The sequence below is a fragment of the Convolutriloba macropyga genome, chromosome 3 (genome assembly GCF_964194025.1).
Source record: "Convolutriloba macropyga chromosome 3, txConMacr16.3, whole genome shotgun sequence".
Taxonomy (NCBI): domain Eukaryota; kingdom Metazoa; phylum Xenacoelomorpha; order Acoela; family Convolutidae; genus Convolutriloba; species Convolutriloba macropyga.
The window spans coordinates 60,266,325-60,286,255 of NC_134470.1; the positions used below are offsets into that span (position 1 = coordinate 60,266,325).

The 19,931-nt window shown below is 37.3% G+C and overlaps 1 protein-coding gene across 1 annotated transcript; it reads right to left on the reverse strand.

The window, feature by feature from the left end:
• Window positions 1-2,732: 2,732 nt before the first annotated feature.
• On the reverse strand, window positions 2,733-12,733 carry LOC142336330 (uncharacterized). The gene is made up of 11 exons (XM_075385083.1): window positions 11,735-12,733; window positions 10,314-10,632; window positions 9,846-10,056; window positions 9,349-9,486; window positions 8,422-9,108; window positions 8,005-8,172; window positions 7,559-7,713; window positions 6,619-7,195; window positions 6,163-6,354; window positions 5,587-5,841; window positions 2,733-5,245 (listed from the first exon to the last, which is right to left on the reverse strand). Exons 1-11 carry the CDS (start codon window positions 11,943-11,945, stop codon window positions 4,136-4,138), a joined length of 4,023 nt encoding a protein of 1,340 aa, XP_075241198.1. The 5' UTR covers window positions 11,946-12,733; the 3' UTR covers window positions 2,733-4,135.
• Between the last annotated feature and the right edge of the window lie 7,198 nt (window positions 12,734-19,931).

Consider the following 19,931-nt stretch of genomic DNA (forward strand, 5'->3'; position numbering starts at 1 on the left):
TCAAATCGCAACATGTCCCTGCAATGTTCACTATACCTAACCGTTAACCAAAGAAAAAATACCCAAAGCCTTAATTCTCCCATACATTTTATGGCCATATTCACAAAGACGGTCACGGGAATTTCGACAAAACGAAATATGATATTCCTATTTGACCCATTTCTCCATACATCCGATGTGTAGTTTTTCCATGTTTCCAGGCGTTCAAGCCTCGAGTATGATTATGATTAAGCCTAAATAAGGTTAAACTAGCGCATAATAGCCATACCAGTATTTGTGGGATCATCAGAAATTAACCAATTAATATTTGTGTATCAATCAACACTTCTATATCTATTCTAAATCGATTAAAAATCAAAGCATAACTAAATATCAACATCGTTCGTATCGCCAATATACTTCGTTTACTTACTAAAAATGGCAAATTTTGCAAGCTTCTTTTTTGTCAATATTTTGACGTCCTGATAGTTACATACGTGTCATGATTACATATCATTGACACTTTGGTCCAACTCAAATGCCAAAGCATTCATCCACTGACACAATGTTACATTTTTTTAGAATCTTCACATAAACGATTTCGCCCAGAGCTAATTTCAACTGACCGAAGTAGCGGAAATCATCAACTTCTTTCTGTTGAGCTTTTACCGCTGATTTTCCAGCTGCTTTAAAAAACCGCATCATATCGCAAAAGAAATGTGTGAAACCAAAAAATGCTCATTAATTGTATTTTTCATACCACAAGAAATTAAATTTTTACCACGTCATTGGTCGGATATTCGAATTGATGCAATGTGTGACAATGTTTAAGTGTTTACTTTTCGTTGGCGATACGAAACGAGCTTCCATACCCTAATAGTGCACGTGCACACAATAGCAACAACACCCTCAATCAACTGTTGGTTAGCTAGCTAGCAATGGATGAATGGACGACGGCTCAGGTGTTAATTTAAAGAGCGAGGAGCAATGAATGAATGAAGGAACAAATGAAGGAACGAAAGTGAACAAGTGAGCAGAAATCAATGACAATTATATAACTCATCTTTTTACCTAAAACTACAAAGCTAGATAATATTAATAGTAACCACTGTTATCAGCAACAGTAATTCTCACAATCGGATTATCAGTATCAATACATCATATGAGAATTGAATTGAGATCATAGCATACCATAATTTCTAGCAACAATTCTTGCTATTAACAATTGGAATCGTTTCGCTAACTATTCTATACCCTCCTAGTTTTCGAATCGTACTTTCTAACCACCCAGAATTGAATCCCAACTTCATAAGCCCTAGATTACAAGATGCAAATTTAACCCTCTACACTATTTGACACCGATTTGGTACTTTATTTTTGAATACAATGCACCGCTGTCAATGAATGCAGGGTCCATTCTTAATAAAGTGAAGGTTTCAAAAAGAAGGAACATTTTCATTGCTTGATTAAAGCAAGCTAGCAAAATAACTGAGTAGGTATTTATTATTTCCGGTTAGGACAACTTTCCATTTTTTGTTTAAAGTGAGGTTCAAACTCTACTCTAAGTCGGATGGTTAAAAATGAGACATTGCCAGCTAAATTGTCCACCGAAAATAGTCTCATATCAGTTAGCTTTGAGTTCACGATTGCTTCACTAACAAAATATTAGAGTCACCAATTTTATGTTGCCGGGAAGGCGTGATTTAAAACCATAAAGCGCAATCTTTACAAATACCGAATATTCAAATGCCCGCAACTAAATTCACAAAAATGCAGTTTATGCAGTTCTGCTTAACATTCTCATTTTCCATTGTGCTTAACTTCGTTTTAGCTCGATTGCAAATTGTGAGATGACGCCCTCCGTACGTAATATTTATTGCGACCCATTATTGCGAGTTTTTATCTCAGGCGTTAACCCTATGCAACATTTAGATATTCCCTTTGCACGGGCTCGTTGCTTTTGAAAATTGATATTTAAATTTTGATATTTATACAAACGCTGATAAACTTTTGTAAGTGTTTGTGTTCTGAGTTGAAAAAGCCTAGCTGTAAAATTTTTTAAAAAAGAATATTTAAAACGAACAAATACTTAGAAAAGAAACCGTCAATTTAATAAAATTTCACTTTTGAATTTTTTCCATTTGCTGATATAAACTCTTAATTTATAGCCTTGCTGAAAACCATTCTGCTTACTCACAAATTTATAAGCTTTTGGCATTCCTCATAAAGAGCCTATCCTATGACTGCTAACTGATTTAGTACCTTTTATAAAGAGAAAATGTCAACTGCATTCTATCTTCACTCATGTAAAATTTGCGCGTTGCGTAGCCAGTTTCTATCTGTACGTTGTCTTCTAGATCCAAAAGTTTTTTTTTATAATTTCGAGTTCAAACACTGCCTGGACAAGTTTGCTTTGTATGGTTGCGCTGCCTGGATTTCAAACTTGAATCAATTTTTTGGTCATCTAAGACCTTTTTAGGATCCGAATTACCATGGTCCACTCAATTGATTAAATTTTGCGATACTTTTTATGCACTTTTCTTAATCATAAACGTTTCTGAACCCTAGTGTTTAATTTACTGAATGTTAATTTCTTTGATTCTATTAGAGGGATAGCTGGGTGGTGTTGGGCTCTGCCGGGTGGAAGGAGGGTAGGAGGGAACAGCTAGTGAAGACCGATTCCAACTATGTAAAACCATATTTTTATGGTTACCACTGAAAGAAAGAAAAACACCTGAGAAGCAGGCAAAAAATACTGTCGAATGAGAATGAATTATTCAGAATAAATTGTGTGCCAAATAAGCGGTGTATTGTTTATTTGTATGAACAACTACAACAACAAAGAACGGAAACTTTAATTTGCAGAGCAACTAACAATTAGGAAATTAAAATCTGCTGTTGATATCGCAATAGCAACAACGCGCTAAGTAATAGTAAAGAGTACAACTAATGTATTGAATCAAGGTAATAATGAACAATTTATATCTAAACGCATTAATTTTTAGTCTGAAGAAAAGCATCACTAACAAAGGAACAAACAAAGTATTTATTTGTAGTAATTGTAACTAAACTGCTTTTAAGGTGAGTCAACGACTTGTAGTGTCTAAGAGTAGAAAAAGGCTCAAACCAATATTACGGGGACCAAAGGTCAAAGGTCAACCAATATTACCATCGAAGGAGATGAGGAACGGGGGCGACAATCTCTGGGTAGCTAAGCATTCTGTGTACCAATTAACTAAGTTACGGCTGTTAGTGGTTTTAAGCTAAGGGAAATTTAAAAACACTCAATCTATAGCCAAGTATAATTACAGTCAAATATTAATAAGCACATCTTATCAATGGAAACTGCTTCAAAAACGGCGAAACAAACTGCTGAATTTGTACAATTGGGATATTACTCTTCATAAATTCACTCTTTTATCCAGCACCGGCGAAGAAGCTTTTACGCGTGAAGGAACACTAAACTGACCCATTCAAAGGTCAACTACATTGGGGGGAAATCCCCAATAACTTCCAATTTTGAGTGAGGTAAAGCTATGTAATCAAAAAACATGCACAAATAAATCACCACATTTATACATTAAGTTTGTGAGATTTTAATCAACGTTAAACTCTTCCACACTAAATATATAACATAGGGCAATCAGTCCAATTTCACACAGTTAATGTTGGAATATGCGTCTAGATATTAAACCGATACTAATTATGATTTATTATAACTCACGCTAACAATTTGGATCATAATAACACTTCTGCAATGTTGTTCGGTTAACTACTGTAGCGCAGATATCAGTTAGAAGGCGAATGTAAGGTATGCAATATTAGATACACGCTATTAGCACGCAATTACTCCTATATCACATGTCATTTATCACAAATATGTGGATATCCAAATATTACTAAATTTCAAATCACAAATCTACCATTGGAAATGAATATAGAATCGAATTTTCAACTAAATACACAATTGGGGTGAAGTTTCATAAACTGCATTGCATTAAATCCGTGAAAATATCTTGTGTCATCATAAAATACTAACATACGGCTTTGCAGCAAACGATGCTTCAGTTTTGTTGGGGTTATATATAGGACAATTTGTATCTCTTTGACATTGAAAAATTTTGAAATCCTAACGTCAAGGAAAATCGGCTCACTTCTAGAATTTGGAATCTTCATCATCACTTGAGAGCGTTATGATACTGTTATGAGATCCACCAAGCGACCCGTCGCCAGCTCGCCCAGGTAAAGCTGGCATTCCTTCTTGCGTGTGCTCACACGGAGGTGATTCTCTTTCCACTTTTATAGAAGGAATTGATAGCTTTCTCGAGGATCCCGCCGCACTTGCGTGGAGTAAATTGAGAGAAGTTGACGACAGATGAGAAAGGACACTACCTGATGGAATCATGGAACCACCCGCAGCGCCTGCCGATCCTGATGCAGCTGCTGCCGCGAGAAAACCTCCAACTGCGCTGGACACGGGACTGGAAATACGGGAATCGCCAGCTAATGAGTTCTGCCGGCCCGAAATTGACGATAAGTTCGAGGCTTCATTGGCTACGTTTGTTGCAGGCGATAGTCGTGACGAGGAGCAAAACACGTTTGTCAAGTGAGGCAAATCTGAATTGCGTCTCTCAGCGGACGTCATGTCAAGAATTCCCGAGTTAGAGTTGCGCACCGAGATGGGAGACAGGAAACAGTCGGCTGCACCTGATGAATTCTCATTACCATGTACATGCACTAATGACGCCACCGCTCCCCCAGACACAGCTGATGCTAGGCTTGCGGGAGGTAATAACGATGAAACAGCTGCCGAACTGATACGATCCAAGGCTCCCATTGGATGTGTGGATTGAAGCGAGGACCTCAAAGGAGAAACTGGCAACGATATCCTCAAGTTAACAGGTCCATGTGAGTTTCCATGAGAGCCAGCGCCTCCTGTAGCTGATGAGTTGTGGCCTCCATACGCGGTTCCTGTAGCCGAGTGCCCTACGAGATGAAGTCCGGCAGCAGCTGCTGCGGCAGCAGCCGCTGCCACACTATCGTGTGCGCTTAGGGACGAGGACAAGCCAGATGTTGCAGTTCCTCCACCGAGAGCGAGGAGGCTGGCGGTGTTGGCAGAGGCCGCTGACTGCATCATGGAGGAGTTAGCGGCGAATAGAGGTGTGAATGCTGCTGCTGCTGTATTGAGGGAGTTGGCCAAGGAGACTGCTTCTAGAGTCTGCTCGTAAATGGATGAATGTGACCCATGTAGAGGTGGATAAGCGTCCTGAACATTCGCAAACCTATCATTACCATTCATTTCTCTTGCTCAAAACCATTTAGTCTTTTGTCCAAAAAATTTTGATGATATAAAAAAATTCAATCTACAAAGTTGGATACACAAGATTGCATTAATAATCTCTTCGTTAACGCATATCAAAGTAATGATCGAAATTTGAACGTAAGTTTCCATTATACTAGAGTTTATTCTAGAGCAGAATCAGGATAAAGTCAACAAAGAAGCCTTCCCTCGGCCTAAGCAATTGCACCTCGATTAACAACACATATTGAACTTAATCAATTCAGAGCTCTCATTTAGTTTTACTCAGTTAAGGAACGGCTTCCTACCATGTGATGTCCGCGTACAGGACTCAAAGGCGGATGCGGAGCAGCAGCTCCTGTCTGTGCACCCGCAGCGAACAATGCCCCAGCAGCTGTGCCTGAGTGCTGCTGTTGTTGCTGCGTCTGCTGATGGTGTTGTTGTTGCTGTTGTAGTCTCGTACTGTAGTCCATCAGAAGCTGTCTGTGCTGTTGGTGTTGAGCTGTTACAGCTGCTGCTGCCGCGGCTGCTGCCAGTAACGTGTCAGTACATCCTACTGGAACCTGAACACAAATCTACGTGAACATTGCTGCATAACTATCAATCAGCGCCTGTAGCGATACCAACAGTTGCATTACTTCTCGACAAAGTAGATCACAAGTTCATGTTTTCACATTTAGCGGCCGTGTGCACATTAATTCTCCTATTATATATACATCTATGCAAATGTTTTAATCCCAAAGCAAGTTTATTAGATTGATTTTTACCGCCCAATAAGCTCTAAGGACTTTTCCGATTAATCAATTAGAAAACAAATTTCAAAAACTGTTGCTACAAATAATGTAGTCTAATCAACGGAATCATGTTAGTGAGCTATATTATACCTGTTCGAGAGCAGTTGTGTGGGGTAGACAAGCAGTGGCCGTGGCACCGGGAGGTGCCCCAGCAGAGGCAGCTGCCGCCTGGGGTATGAGGACAGCAGCCGCTGCTGGATTGAGTGCTAGCTGTTGGGCTCTGTGCTGGTCGGTAGTGGCTGCAATCAAGTAGGGATTTATGGCTGCGGCTGCACTCAACGGCTAAAATACAAACAAAGTTACTACATAAAAAATCTCACTATTTAGTTGAGAAAACATGTTCAAGTCTTAGCTGGCAATCTTGGCAAATTTTTAATTTGAACACAATCTAGTTCGCCAATTAAAATAAACTCAATTTCAACTTCAAATTTTGAATTTAATTTGTATTGCAAAAAGAGCAGCATTGGAACCAATAAGTCTACAATTCAATTCGAAAAGAGGCAACACTTAGTAAGCATTACAATAAATATAAGTGTCATCTCTCACCTGGTATGCAGCTGCTGCAGCGGCCGCCACTTGAGGGTAAATCAGAGACAATCCCGCGGGTGCTGCCTGGTACGCTCCTGCATGTACTGCTGCTGAGAACGGATTATGGGCAGCTGCAGGTGCTGTTAGCTCATGCCTGTATGTTGCAGCTGCCCTATTCTGAAGCAACGTTGCAACTGGGTTGTAGTGCAAAATTCCACCCGCAGCAGCTGCGCTCGCCGATGCTGCGGCTGTTACGTGTTGTCCTAACGCAGCTGCGGCAGCCGAGTTGCCAGTTTGCAACCTTGTAACACCACCGGCGGCTGCCGCCACTGAAGCGCTGACTCCGACCGGGTGTGTCGCTGGTCCTGCTGGTCCAGAGGGTATGAGGAGATTTTTAGCCAGAGAAGATGCTGCAGCAACATGTGCCAGACTGGCGGCCATGGCGGCATTGCTTGGGTTCTGGGCTGCTGCACCCAGACTGGGAGGTACTGTCGGGGGCACAGAGGCTGCCGCATTAGATACTGATCCACTCATAAGGGACGTTGAAAAAGATCCGCGACAGCAAATATCCATGTACTTTCTGCTCGATTTTATGCTGAAATGAGACCGAAGATTAACATATCGCAAATAATACTTGTGTTTTTAGACGCTTCTGGGGACACACTGATGAATACGTAGTTTCCATTCTGCAATACTAACAGTTACTATAGCCTAATAAGATAAAGCTTCACTTCTACAACAATTCCAAGAACAATAAGACTATCCATAATTTTTTACTTTAAGACCTTCATAGATAGCTGGTCCTACCTAAATAGCTATTTAGTCCACTTAATAAGGTTATACAAAGCATCCTCAAGGCGAACACATGCATTATCTTAAATGACATATGGTTACGAAACCAAAATTGTTTCCGGTACGGAGGAGGAGGGAAGATTCTAATTGGGACAAAGTAACTAACATTCTACTATGTGGGAACTGGTTGTGAGATAGGTGTTCCATTGTGACAAAAGAGTGCGCCAGGGCCACGTCTGGACTGATCCGCATCTCTGGACTGAGCGACAACATCATCTTCAGCAACTTCACAAACTCACGCCTATCCAGCTTGTCAACCACCTAAAGCAACCTCGTCCTTCAATCACAGTCAAATGAATCATCCAATTTTTAAAGCTAATCTATTTTGAAATTTTGAAGTTTAAAATTTTAAAAGTTAACGAAAACATTTCTGCTTTACTCCTGTAAATCAAGAACTTACTAGTCTATAGTTTTCAAATTTTCTAGAGCGGAGTAAAATTCGACTTCGAATTCATCCGACACTGATTGTCTTCAAACTCAGGTCTTCAATTGATTCAAATATAAATAACAAAAACAGGCTAAAGAATTTCTCAGATTGGGCACATCAATTACCTTTTCACTGCCATCGGGGTCGTTTGCTGCGGATGACTTTAGGTCAACAGAAGATGCAATTCTGACATTCTGAATCTCGTCTAGAGAACTGAAGATGAATTTCCTCGCCTCCTTGGACTTAACTCCGCACTCACTCAACATCTCCTCGGGATATTTGAGACGCCATACCTTCAAATAATAACAAATTACCACAAATTTCATGCATTTATATAATGATTTCTTTTCAAACATTCAAATCAGAGTATCGATTGCGCATTGCAAGCATCGTTCAAATTTTTTGATAACCTAATGATCACAGGTGCTCAAAGAGATCATGGTTCGTTTTTTTAATTTCTGGTAACATTTCTCTGATAATCCGATGTGTTGTTTTCCAATAAGTTACCCACTAAAATTTTCCAATTTTTCACTCATTCTCACCTGCATACTGTCTCTGACGAAGAACTTGCAAGTTTTGTGGGCAATATTAAGCAGATGGTTGTCCGGGGTTCCTTGGGTTTGCAAAATGTATCTGATCTGGTCATACTCGGAGGCACCTGGGTACAGAGGCCACCCAAGAAACAGTTCCGCAATCACACAGCCCAAACTCCACATATCGATACTTTCATTGTAATTCAGACCCAGAATAATTTCTGGCGCCCTGTAATATCTGGACTGAAGGTAGGTTGCCGGGACGGTTTTTGACACATGTGAGGCACTGCCAAAGTCGATAACTTTGACTTTGAACGGTTGATTCTCAGGTTCGACCAACATTATGTTCTCTGGTTTTAAATCGGCGTGAATCAGTCCGAGTTGCTTTAGTTTCAACAGAGCGCAAAGCACTTGCTGGGTTATTGGTCGAATGTACCTTAAAGGCATAGGTCTGAAGTTTTGAGCTTTCAAAAAGTCGTACAAATTTTGTTCCAACATTTCGAAGACAATGCACGTGTGATTCTTGTGGTTGAAGAACTCGTACGCTTTAACGAAGTTGTACTTCTCAGCGTTTTCTTGCATTAATCTGGACAGAATTTGGACTTCAATCTGTCCCTGTCTCTGGTATGAGGGGTGGTTCTTTAAAATTTTGATGGCGACGATGTCTTTGGTTCCACGCTTCCAACATTTGACCACCTAAAATATGCAAACAAGCTTATATGAGACAACTACAAAGTTGAAGAAGTTGATGATTTTAACTGCAGCAGTTTCGATTACTCGATTACAGAAAAATTGATGCAGTGTAAAATTATGAGAATTATATATTCTCGATAATCATTAATTTAAGTGATGCTCATCGTATTTCCTTATTTATTTTCTTCATACATCTTCACCATCTTTTTCTTTAGTGGTGCTCTAGTAATAGAAAAGACTAGCCTGTCCGAATGTGCCTCTTCCCAGGAATTCGAGCACTTCGTAGTTGGCCTTGTTCTGAGACACCAGCACTTCGTGCTGTGTCAAAGTATAGTCCCCATCCACTGACGAGGAACTGTTTTGAGCTGCCGCTTGAGATACCTAAAACAATCCATAAATCATTAGATTCATACAAAAAGGTGCCCACAAGACCAAGGATTTGTGGATGATTTGTCATTATTATAAGCAATTTATAAGCAACTCCTTTCAGTTTCGTATTAGGAATTTCAAACTTTTCGAGTACGTTTTCTTTGAACATAATTCATAGGCAATGGCTCCTTTAACTTCCGCTACAAGCACCAATTGCATGACATGAAAATGCCATATCAAGTAGAGCCGTAACTAAAGACCATTTTTTAAATCACTTTAGCTTTCAGTTGAAGCAACAGTTATATGTTTAATCGTTGATATAGATTCGTAATTGATAATACGAAATCACCTAATCATTTATAATTATTAACCTGATTTAGAGCGAGTGCATTTGAGCACGATGCAGATGACGAATTGAGTTGCTGTCCGGCTGCTGCCATATTGTGTGATTGTTGTTGTTGCTGCTGAACAACTGAAGGAGGAACTTTGTTCACGATTCTCACTGTAGGCGCAACTACTGCCGTTGATGCCCCGGCAGCAGCCGCCGCAGCCTCGAAATCAGATGCATTCCGTTTCTGGCCCCTGGAGCAATCAACGAAAGGATAATAGGTTCTTTTAAAGGTTATGCGATCGCCGGAATATATATCTAATTCATTAAATTTTGTTTAGAACCTATCACCGTTCACATAGAATATAGAATCCTAATCGATCTTCCGTATAAGGGAAATTTCCCTTAACATTTTCCTTGTAACAAGAGTGATCATTATCTTTGTAAAGTTGCTTTATCTAAAATGTCGAATGCTGTTCTGTTATATTGGACTCAGTTAAAAACCACTCACCTTAAATGGTAGTGACTTGATCTTGGCTGGTGATGTTGTACAGCTGCTGCCATTGCGGAAGGTCCGCACCCTGCTGCTGCCAAAGAGGAAGCATTGTGTTGTTGAGAAACGAGGGCTGAGTGTATCATGGATTGTTGCTGGCTGTTTGAAGAGTGCTGCTGTGAGGGGTGGTGATGGGCGTGGGTGGCTGCCGCTGCAGTTGCGGGGTGGAGGGATACGTTGCTGAGGTTAAGAGCGGCTACCGCCACTGGACCCCCTCCACCGCCACCCGCAATGTGCAGTCCTAGCGAGGGGTCCCGCATCGAACACGAACTGCAGTCTGAAGCAAACGCATACAAAATCAGTTCTGCAATTCATTAAGAACTTAATTTATGAGAGCCAGGTTTAATCGGGTACAACTTAGAGTGAAAATGGACCAGAAGTGGATTCAAACTAATACCTCTTAATTGCTTACAAGCCTTAAGTTTTTTTTTGCTCATACCTGGTTCATTCTTATTTCTCCAATTACAATCTTTTAAGCTATCTATAAAACAAATCATCTATGCTGAATTTTGAGTCTTCTATCATTACATCATAACCTCTAAATGGTTCTGGTCATATAAAACATTTAATCTTTAACAAGTGAATAAATTTTTGCTCGTATAAACCCTTTTTCATTCAACATATATTCTTTTAAGGCCATTGAAGCAAGCCGAACTGAATCATATGACACAAGAAAACATGATAAACAAATCCAATTATTTGGAGTTTGAAGAGCGACATCAATCAATATACTGAGCAAATGGAGTACTATGACCTTCCGTCCTTTTAACTTTCAGTCCACTCTTCATGGGCAAATTTGGCCAGTATCAAACAAATCACTCACTTGAAGTCCACACGTTTCGTCCTGGTTTCGGATATCCTCCTTACCCCACCGTATAAAAAAATTTCAGAAATTTTAAGTATATTTATAAGTAAAAATGTTGACTGGTATTGTCTACCAAAATTGTAGCGAGAATAGACATACTCGTTCAAAAACCACCTTTATGGGTCGTATCAAAATTCCAGCGAAATAAGTAGACAAAACAGAACGATGGTTCTCAAAAATTCAGTATTACAATTTTAAAGAAATAATAGCATAATCAGAATAGTCCTGCATTTCTAACTAGCAAAAAGTTTTTTGATTCTGTATGTATATTTATGCATTTAAAAAAGAATTTAGTCCAAAAGCAATTTGACCTTCTCCAAACCATCGAGGGTTATACAACCTAGATTTCAACCAATCTTTTTTGCCCACTATTAAATTGGCCTTGATTTAGTTGCCAGACCATCTTTATACAATGCTGAATTGGTATAGACAATCATCACACATTCCAAAATATATTGAATACTCCAGCTAATTACAAAACAATTGTAGTGAAACAAACTTGAACGTGACCAACCTGTTTTATGCTCTGTCTTGATCTTCTTGCTATGCGTAGCTGAGCTGGGCTGACTTTTACAGGTAGAGGTGGCGTTAGCCTTCGAGTGGCCCTGGGGCTGCTGCTGATGTTGAATAATACTCTGATTGGAGGTGGAATTCACCTTGTGTTGATTCGAAGACAACGATGCTGCAGATGAAGAGGAGGTTGAAGCGCCTGATCTCTTTGGCATCGGGACAACTTTATCGCAACTCCACCGGCACAGTCTACTCTTTCCAATTCCAACCTTACTGCTTCCCGAATTGATTTCAACGCTTTTCCCACCAACTTCGACACTTTTACAAACAGCTGACTCCGATTTCGCAACAAATTTGTTTTCGAAACTGCGATCGAAGAGGCTATGACTTTGATCCTGATCTATTGATTTCTTATAATCTGTGTATAGTTTATCTTCCGTTTTTTCTTCACAGTGTTCAGCTGGTTTCAAAGTCGTTTCAGATGATTTGTGATTTGTACAACTTGGATGTTCTGAATTTTGGACTTGGTTATTTTCTGTAGTTTTATCAAATGGTTTGGCAGAACTACAATAGATCAAATGAGTTTCACAGTGCCTGGTACCTGTTACAAATCTTGTCAACAACCAATTACCAGTAACAAATTGAGGGCTAAATAATAGTGCTGCAGACAAATGCACTTCGAAAAACTCAGCAGCTTTTATCAAAAAATGAGGCGCTAATCCGTGAATATTTAGTCTGATCGTATTCAAGAGTCCGCCACTTTCATCATATTGATACAATCTGACTAATTGATGCGTCGTTTCCGTCACCTTGATGCCTGGTTCATTTTTGATACAACACCTCAAATCCTTATCATTTCGTTCATTGATGCAACCAGTACAATTGATAAGTGTTCGTTCACGCGCTTCCAAATAGATCTCACAAAAGACGCTCGTCAAATAATCCCCAACAAGTGTTCCACAGAATTATTCAGAGTCTGTCTTAAATTGCAAACAACCGCATCGCCCCTGAAAGAAAAACTGCGCATTATAGTCTTATCTTCATTCGGACGATCTGTTTCGACAATAAAAATGCCCAGAGTGTTTATTTCCGTTTCAAAGCCGGGTCAACAATTCCATTAGATGCAGTCCAAATAAAACGGCACGACTTCTGCAAATTTTGAAAATGACGTCACCTATGCATTACGTCTATGCGATAGACTAGGAAGCCAAAGTCATAGTTTTCCACAAATAGGATAAAATGTTCTAGTTCACTTAACGAGGGCAAAAACTGATGTGCCAAATGAATATGGCGCAATTCAATTATCTAATGAGGAAATTGAGGAATAAGTAGATTTAACCGAAAGAGCTTTTTGGTACCTTATCAAATGATTGTAAAACGACCCACAAAGATTTATAGGCGGCATATATTATCCAAAAAAAATTGATAAACAAATAAAGCTTGATTGCCTAGATAAGAAACACATTAAAACATGGTAAATTTATCCATGTTAATTGGGTAGAAAGCACCAAAATATGCACGAACATGCATGATCATTTTATGGGAAACTTGGCAAGATAATTCAAGTTTGCAAGATTAATCAAGCTGCCATATCACGGAGTGTATCACGTTTTGATTCATGGGATAGCTAAAAATAAGCCGCTTAAAGAAAAAAAATGTCTACTAAAAATTGCAGAACGTTAGCACTAATAATAACAAGGATGCTCGGTAATGAGGGTTTGCACTTTATGTTCGGAACTTTCTCAATCACGTTTTGACTTAATTGTCTACCAAATGAGGAAGAGACAAAACCTTTCAAAATAACAATTGGTGTATCCATTTAGGCAATCGATTTAGGCTGAAACCATTATACAAATAAAAGAATATCTCATTAGGGGCCGATGATATCTGCCATCAAGGAGACTAAGAGACAGGACAAACAGCAAAATCAAACAAGAATTAATTACGGCCAAAATTAAACATTTATCTAATTTTTTTTAAAAAAAATGACCGTCAAAACAGCATCAGATAAAAACTAAAATAAAAAAATTGACTTGCTTCTAGCATTCATTCTAGCATTTCGCTTGAAAAGATGCGGGACCTGTCTTTATTGAGCATAATTAACAAGCAGACAAAAAACAAACGCAGCAGTAGAAAATTCTAAAATCAAGCAAATCAATTCTGACATAAAAGTTTGTTTTCTTAGAGTAATATACAAAAATTTAAAGGATCTTGCAAAAAAAACGTTCCATGGTATTCCAAACAATATTTTGTTGAAAATGGTTCGTTCTGACAAGCGAGACAATCTAACCGAAAAAAGTTCAATATAACCTAAGACGTAAGGAGTATGGCTCAATTGTTAGAAACTGCACCCGTTGGTAGATAAGCTTCCAATGGTAAACAGAAAAAAAAGTTCTAAAAACCAGTTTCAGGAAAAAAAAACTTAAAGGGCACGAAGAAATTCAAATAAAAGAACGAGTTACAGGGCTAAAATACTTTTTTATGCGCTTTTTATTCAGAAAGAAACAAAACGAACTTGATTGATTTTTCAATAAAATTCAAATGCAATATTTGATTTATAATTCGACAGCATGTGGCATATAAGTGATTTTAATTTAACCAAAAATGAGAAAAAATTCAAGGACCGTATTGAATTTTAACTACAGTGCCAAGGAACAAATTCAGCTGCAAAAAATACAGCCACAAACTGCTTCGAACGTGAACAAAAACCTGAATCTCTCATGTCACATCCCAATTCTGGCAAATCACTACCTTCTTAGACGTTTCCCTCCCAGTTCAATTGCTCTCGAACAGCAGGTAAGGGGTTAGTTTTTGCATAACTAAGCTTCAGTTAGCTTAAGAGGCTGGCCTCCGAGGGCAGCAGTAAAAGCGTGGGCGCCGAGTTGCGTTTACGAAGGTGAAATGCTAGATTGGTCAGCGAAAATTTTTCACTATATCAATTTTACTAACTTTGAATTTAGGTCGAAAGGCTGCGGTGAAAAATATTACCAGAAAAATCCGGTGAAAAATTGAAACTAATTACGGAGTCGACAAGTTAGGAACGCACCACACAGATAACAATGAACTAAAAACAAAAAAGCTTTTTAAAAAATCCAATGGCAAAAACTGAGCAAAAACCGTGAAAGAAAACAAATCTCGGTTTCCACATCACATTTCAAAACAAAAATGCTCCTAGTTCCCTCTTGTTGGAGAAACTTGATCAAGAGAATTTAATCTCTTACAGAATTGAAATTTATGAGGATAAAGACCAGGGAAACTTATTGAAACTCAACAGAAAAATATCAAATATACCGAAAAACTGTCCCCCAAACAATCCCTCAATCCAATGAGGCATCTTCCAGTCAAAATAAAGCGCTACAACCTAATTATAACTATAAAATACAGGGTTAAAAAACCAGTTGAAAGAATTTCACTTTTTAATCAATAATGATTGCTCTGTATGAAGCTCGATAAAAAAAATTGACCGTTGAAACTTCTTTTGCATTTGAGCCAACACAAACCAATAACTTGAGCGTCTTTCGCCTGCAGGTCTTAATTAATAAAATACCAAAATCAAACTTTCCTAGAATTTCTAACAATTAACGGCAAGAAAATTAACGCAACACAAACACTAAATCTATGAATGTTGAAAAAGAATTTTATTCTAATAAACAAACAAAGAAAAAAAATAAAAAAAATTTTGAAAAACCCGAAATAATAACAAGGATACTCGGTAATGTGCGTTCGCACTTTATGTTCGGAACTCGCTCAATCACGTTTTTGGTTGAATTGTTTACCAAATGAGGAAGAGACAAAACCTTTCAAAATAATTGGTGTATCCATTTAAGAAATCGGTTTAAGCTGAAACCATTTTACAAATAAAAGAATGTCCCATTATAGGCCGATGATATCTGCAATTAAGGAGACTAAGAGACGGGACAAACGACAAAATCAAACAAGAATGAATTACGCCCAAAATTCAACGTTTATGTATTTTGTTTTCAAAAAAATGAGTCAAAATAGCATCAGATAAAAACTAAACTAAGCAAATTATTTCGCTTCTAGCATTCATTCTTGCAATTCGCTAGAAAAGATGTGGCACCTGTCTTTATTGGGAATAATTAACAAGCGGACAAAAAACAACGCCGTAGTCAAAAATTCTAAAATCAAGCTAATCAATTTTGACATAAGTTTGTTTTCTTAGAATCATATACAAAAATTTAAAGGATTGAAGAGATGAAAAGAGGAAAGGCTTGAAGGGCATAAAGAAATTTGAATAAAAAACGAGTTATAGGGTTAAAATACTTTTTTTATGCGCTTTATTTCAGAAAGCAATAAAACGAACTTGATTGATTTTTCAAAAAATTTCAAATGCAATATTTGATTTATAATTCGACAGCATGTGGCATAAATGTGATTATTTTAATTTAATCAAAAAATCAAAAAGTTGTTCAAAAACCGTATTGAATTTTAACTAGTGCCATGGAACAATTTCAGCTGCAAAAAAAGCAGCCAAAAACTGCTTCGAACGTGAACAAAAACCTGAATCTCCCATGTCACATACCAATTCTGACATAACTAAATTCTTAGACGTTTCCCTCCCGGTTCAATTGCTCTCGAACAGCATGTAAGGAGTTAGCTTTGGCATAACTAAGCTTAAGAGGCTGGCCTCCGAGGGCAACAGTAAAAGCGTGGGCTCCGAGGTGCGTTTAGAAAGGTGAAATGCTCGATTGGTCAGCGAAAATTTTTCACTACCTCAATTTTACTCACTTTGAATTTATGACAGAAGGCTGCGGCAAAAAATACTACTTGAAAAATCCGGCGAAAAATTGAAACTAATTACGGAGTCGACAAGTTAGGAACGCACCAGACAGATAACAATGAACTAAAGAACAAAAAAGCTTCATAAAAAATCCAATGGCAAAAACTGAGCAAAAACCGTGAAAGAAAACAAATCTCGGTTTCCAAATCACATTTCAAAAAAAAATGCTAGTTCCCTCTTGTTGGAGAAACTTGATCAAGAGAATTAAATCTCTTGCAGAATTGAAATTTACGGAGTCGACAAGTTAGGAACGCGCAAGACATAAAAAAGAACTAAAAACAAAAAAGCTTTTTAAAAAATTCAATGGCAAAAACTGTGAAAGAAAACAAAAAATCTCGGTTTCCACATCACATTTCAAAAAACAAATGCTCCTAGTTCCCTCTTGTGGGAGAAACTTGATCAAGAGAACACAGAAACACTGTCCCCAAAAAATCGCTCAACCCAATGAGGCAACTTCCAGTCAAAATAAAGCGCTAAAACCTAAAAACTATAACGTACAGGGTTAGAAGACCAGTTGAAAGAATTTCATTTTTTAATCAATGATGTTTGCTCTGTATCAAGCTCGATAAAGAAATGACCGTTGAAATTTTTCTTTTGCATTTGAGCCAACACAAACCGATAACTTGAGCGTCTTTCGCCTAAAATTAACGCCAAACATTTTGAGCAACACACAATAAATCTATGAATGTTGAAAAAACCATTATTCTAATAAACAAACAAAGAATGAAAGAAAAATATGAGACATTTTGAAAAACCTGATCAGAAATTTAACCAATTTTTAAAGAAAATTGAGTTAAAAATTCGAACTCAAAAAAAATTCGAATTAAGAATATTGAGTAATGAACGGCCGCTAACGCACACAGAAGAATCCATGAAATCTTTTTCCTTGATTTTGAGAAAAATGAATGTCACTGAAAGGTATTACTTTCAAAATACACCAATATCAGCCGCAGGTTACATTACTAGAGACTCGATCAAAAAATATTTCCGTTAAAAACCTAGCTTATATAATGAAAAAAAAAACTACAGGGGACAATAACAGTTTAAAAATAAATAATTCGAAAAGTGAATCACTGAAAGCAGAGCGCAAGCAAAAACCTTCTTCCACCAAGCAAAAACAAAATATTACAAATTTACACGGTGCCATTTCTAGAACAAAACGCCGCATGAAAACAGTAATTCTAGTTTATTATTATTACATCGACAAACGCGAGGGACTGCTGCAGCAAGAAAAACAATTTAGATGAATCAAACTAGTTCAATTTTGCTAAGTTTAATTCGTTCGAGGAACGACATTTTCCGCAAAGACATAAATGTCATGGAACACGAATTATAATATTGAACTGAAAAGTTGAATACTTCCACATCGAAGTTCCAAATTTAAATTTTGAGTCCGACCGGATGAAAGAATTTCACTTTTGGATCAATGATGTTTGCTCTGTATATAGCTCGATAAAAATTTGACCGTTGAATTTTCTCTTTCGCATTTGAGGCAGCACAAAACGATAACTTGAGCGTCTTTCGCCTAAAATTAACACCAAAAAATCTGAGCAACACACAATAAATCTATGAATGTTGAAAAAACCATTATTCTAATAAACAAACAAAGAATGAAAGAAAAATATGAGACATTTTGAAAAACCTGATTAGTAATTTAACAAATTTTTAAAGAAAATTGAGTTAAAAATTCGAACTCAAAAAAAATCGAATTAAGAATATTGAGTAATGAACGGCCGTTAACGCACACAGAAGAATCCATGAAATCTTTTTCCTTGATTTTGAGAAAAATGAATGTCACTGAAAGGTATTACTTTCAAAATACACCAATATCAGCCGCAGGTTACATTACTAGAGATTCGATCAAAAAATATTTCCATTAAAAACCTAGCTTTTATAATGAAAAAAACCACAGGGGACAATAACAGTTTTAAAAATAAATAATTCGAAAAGTGAATCACTGAAAGCAGAGCGTAAGCAAAAACCTCCTTCCACCAAGCAAAAATAATATATTGCAAATTTACTCGGTGCCACATTTAGAACAAAACGCCACATGAACACAGTAATTCTAGTTTATTATTATTACATCGACAAACGCGAGGGACTGCTGCAGCAAGAAAAACAATTTAAATGAATCAAACTAGTTCAATTTTGCTAAGTTTAATTCGTTCAAGGAACGACATTTTCCGCAAAGACATAAATGTCATGGAACACGAATTATAATATTGAACTGAAAAGTTGAATACTTCCACATCGAAGTTCCAAATTTAATTTTTTGAGTCCAACCGGATGAAAGAATTTCACTTTTGGATCAATGATGTTTGCTCTGTATATAGCTCGATAAAAATTTGACCACTGAAACTTCTCTTTCGCATTTGAGGCAGCGCAAAACGATAACTTGAGCGTCTTTCGCCTAAAATTAACACCAAAATTTCTGAGCAACACACAATAAATCTATGAATAATGAAAAAACCATTATTCTAATAAACAAACAAAGAATGAAAGAAAAATATAAGACATTTTGAAAAACCTGATCAGTAATTTAACAAATTTTTAAAGAAAATTGAGTTAAAAATTCGAACTCAAAAAAATTCGAATTAAGAATATTGAGTAATGAACGGCCGTTAACGCACACAGAAGAATCCATGAAATCTTTTTCCTTGATTTTGAGAAAAATGAATGTCACTGAAAGGTATTACTTTCAAAATACACCAATATCAGCCGCAGGTTACATTACTAGAGATTCGATCAAAAAATATTTCCATTAAAAACCTAGCTTTTATAATGAAAAAACCACAGGGGACAATAACAGTTTTAAAAATAAATAATTCGAAAAGTGAATCACTGAAAGCAGAGCGTAAGCAAAAACCTCCTTCCACCAAGCAAAAATAATATATTGCAAATTTACTCGGTGCCACATTTAGAACAAAACGCCACATGAACACAGTAATTCTAGTTTATTATTATTACATCGACAAACGCGAGGGACTGCTGCAGCAAGAAAAACAATTTAGATGAATCAAACTAGTTCAATTTTGCTAAGTTTAATTCGTTCAAGGAACGACATTTTCCGCAAAGACATAAATGTCATGGAACACGAATTATAATATTGAACTGAAAAGTTGAATACTTCCACATCGAAGTTCCAAATTTAATTTTTGAGTCCGACCGGATGAAAGAATTTCACTTTTGGATCAATGATGTTTGCTCTGTATATAGCTCGATAAAAATTTGACCGTTGAAACTTCTCTTTCGCACTTGAGGCAGCACAAAACGATAACTTGAGCGTCTTTCGCCTAAAATTAACACCGAAAATTCTGAGCAACACACAATAAATTTATGAATGTTGAAAAAACCATTATTCTAATAAACAAACAAAGAATGAAAGAAAAATATGAGACAT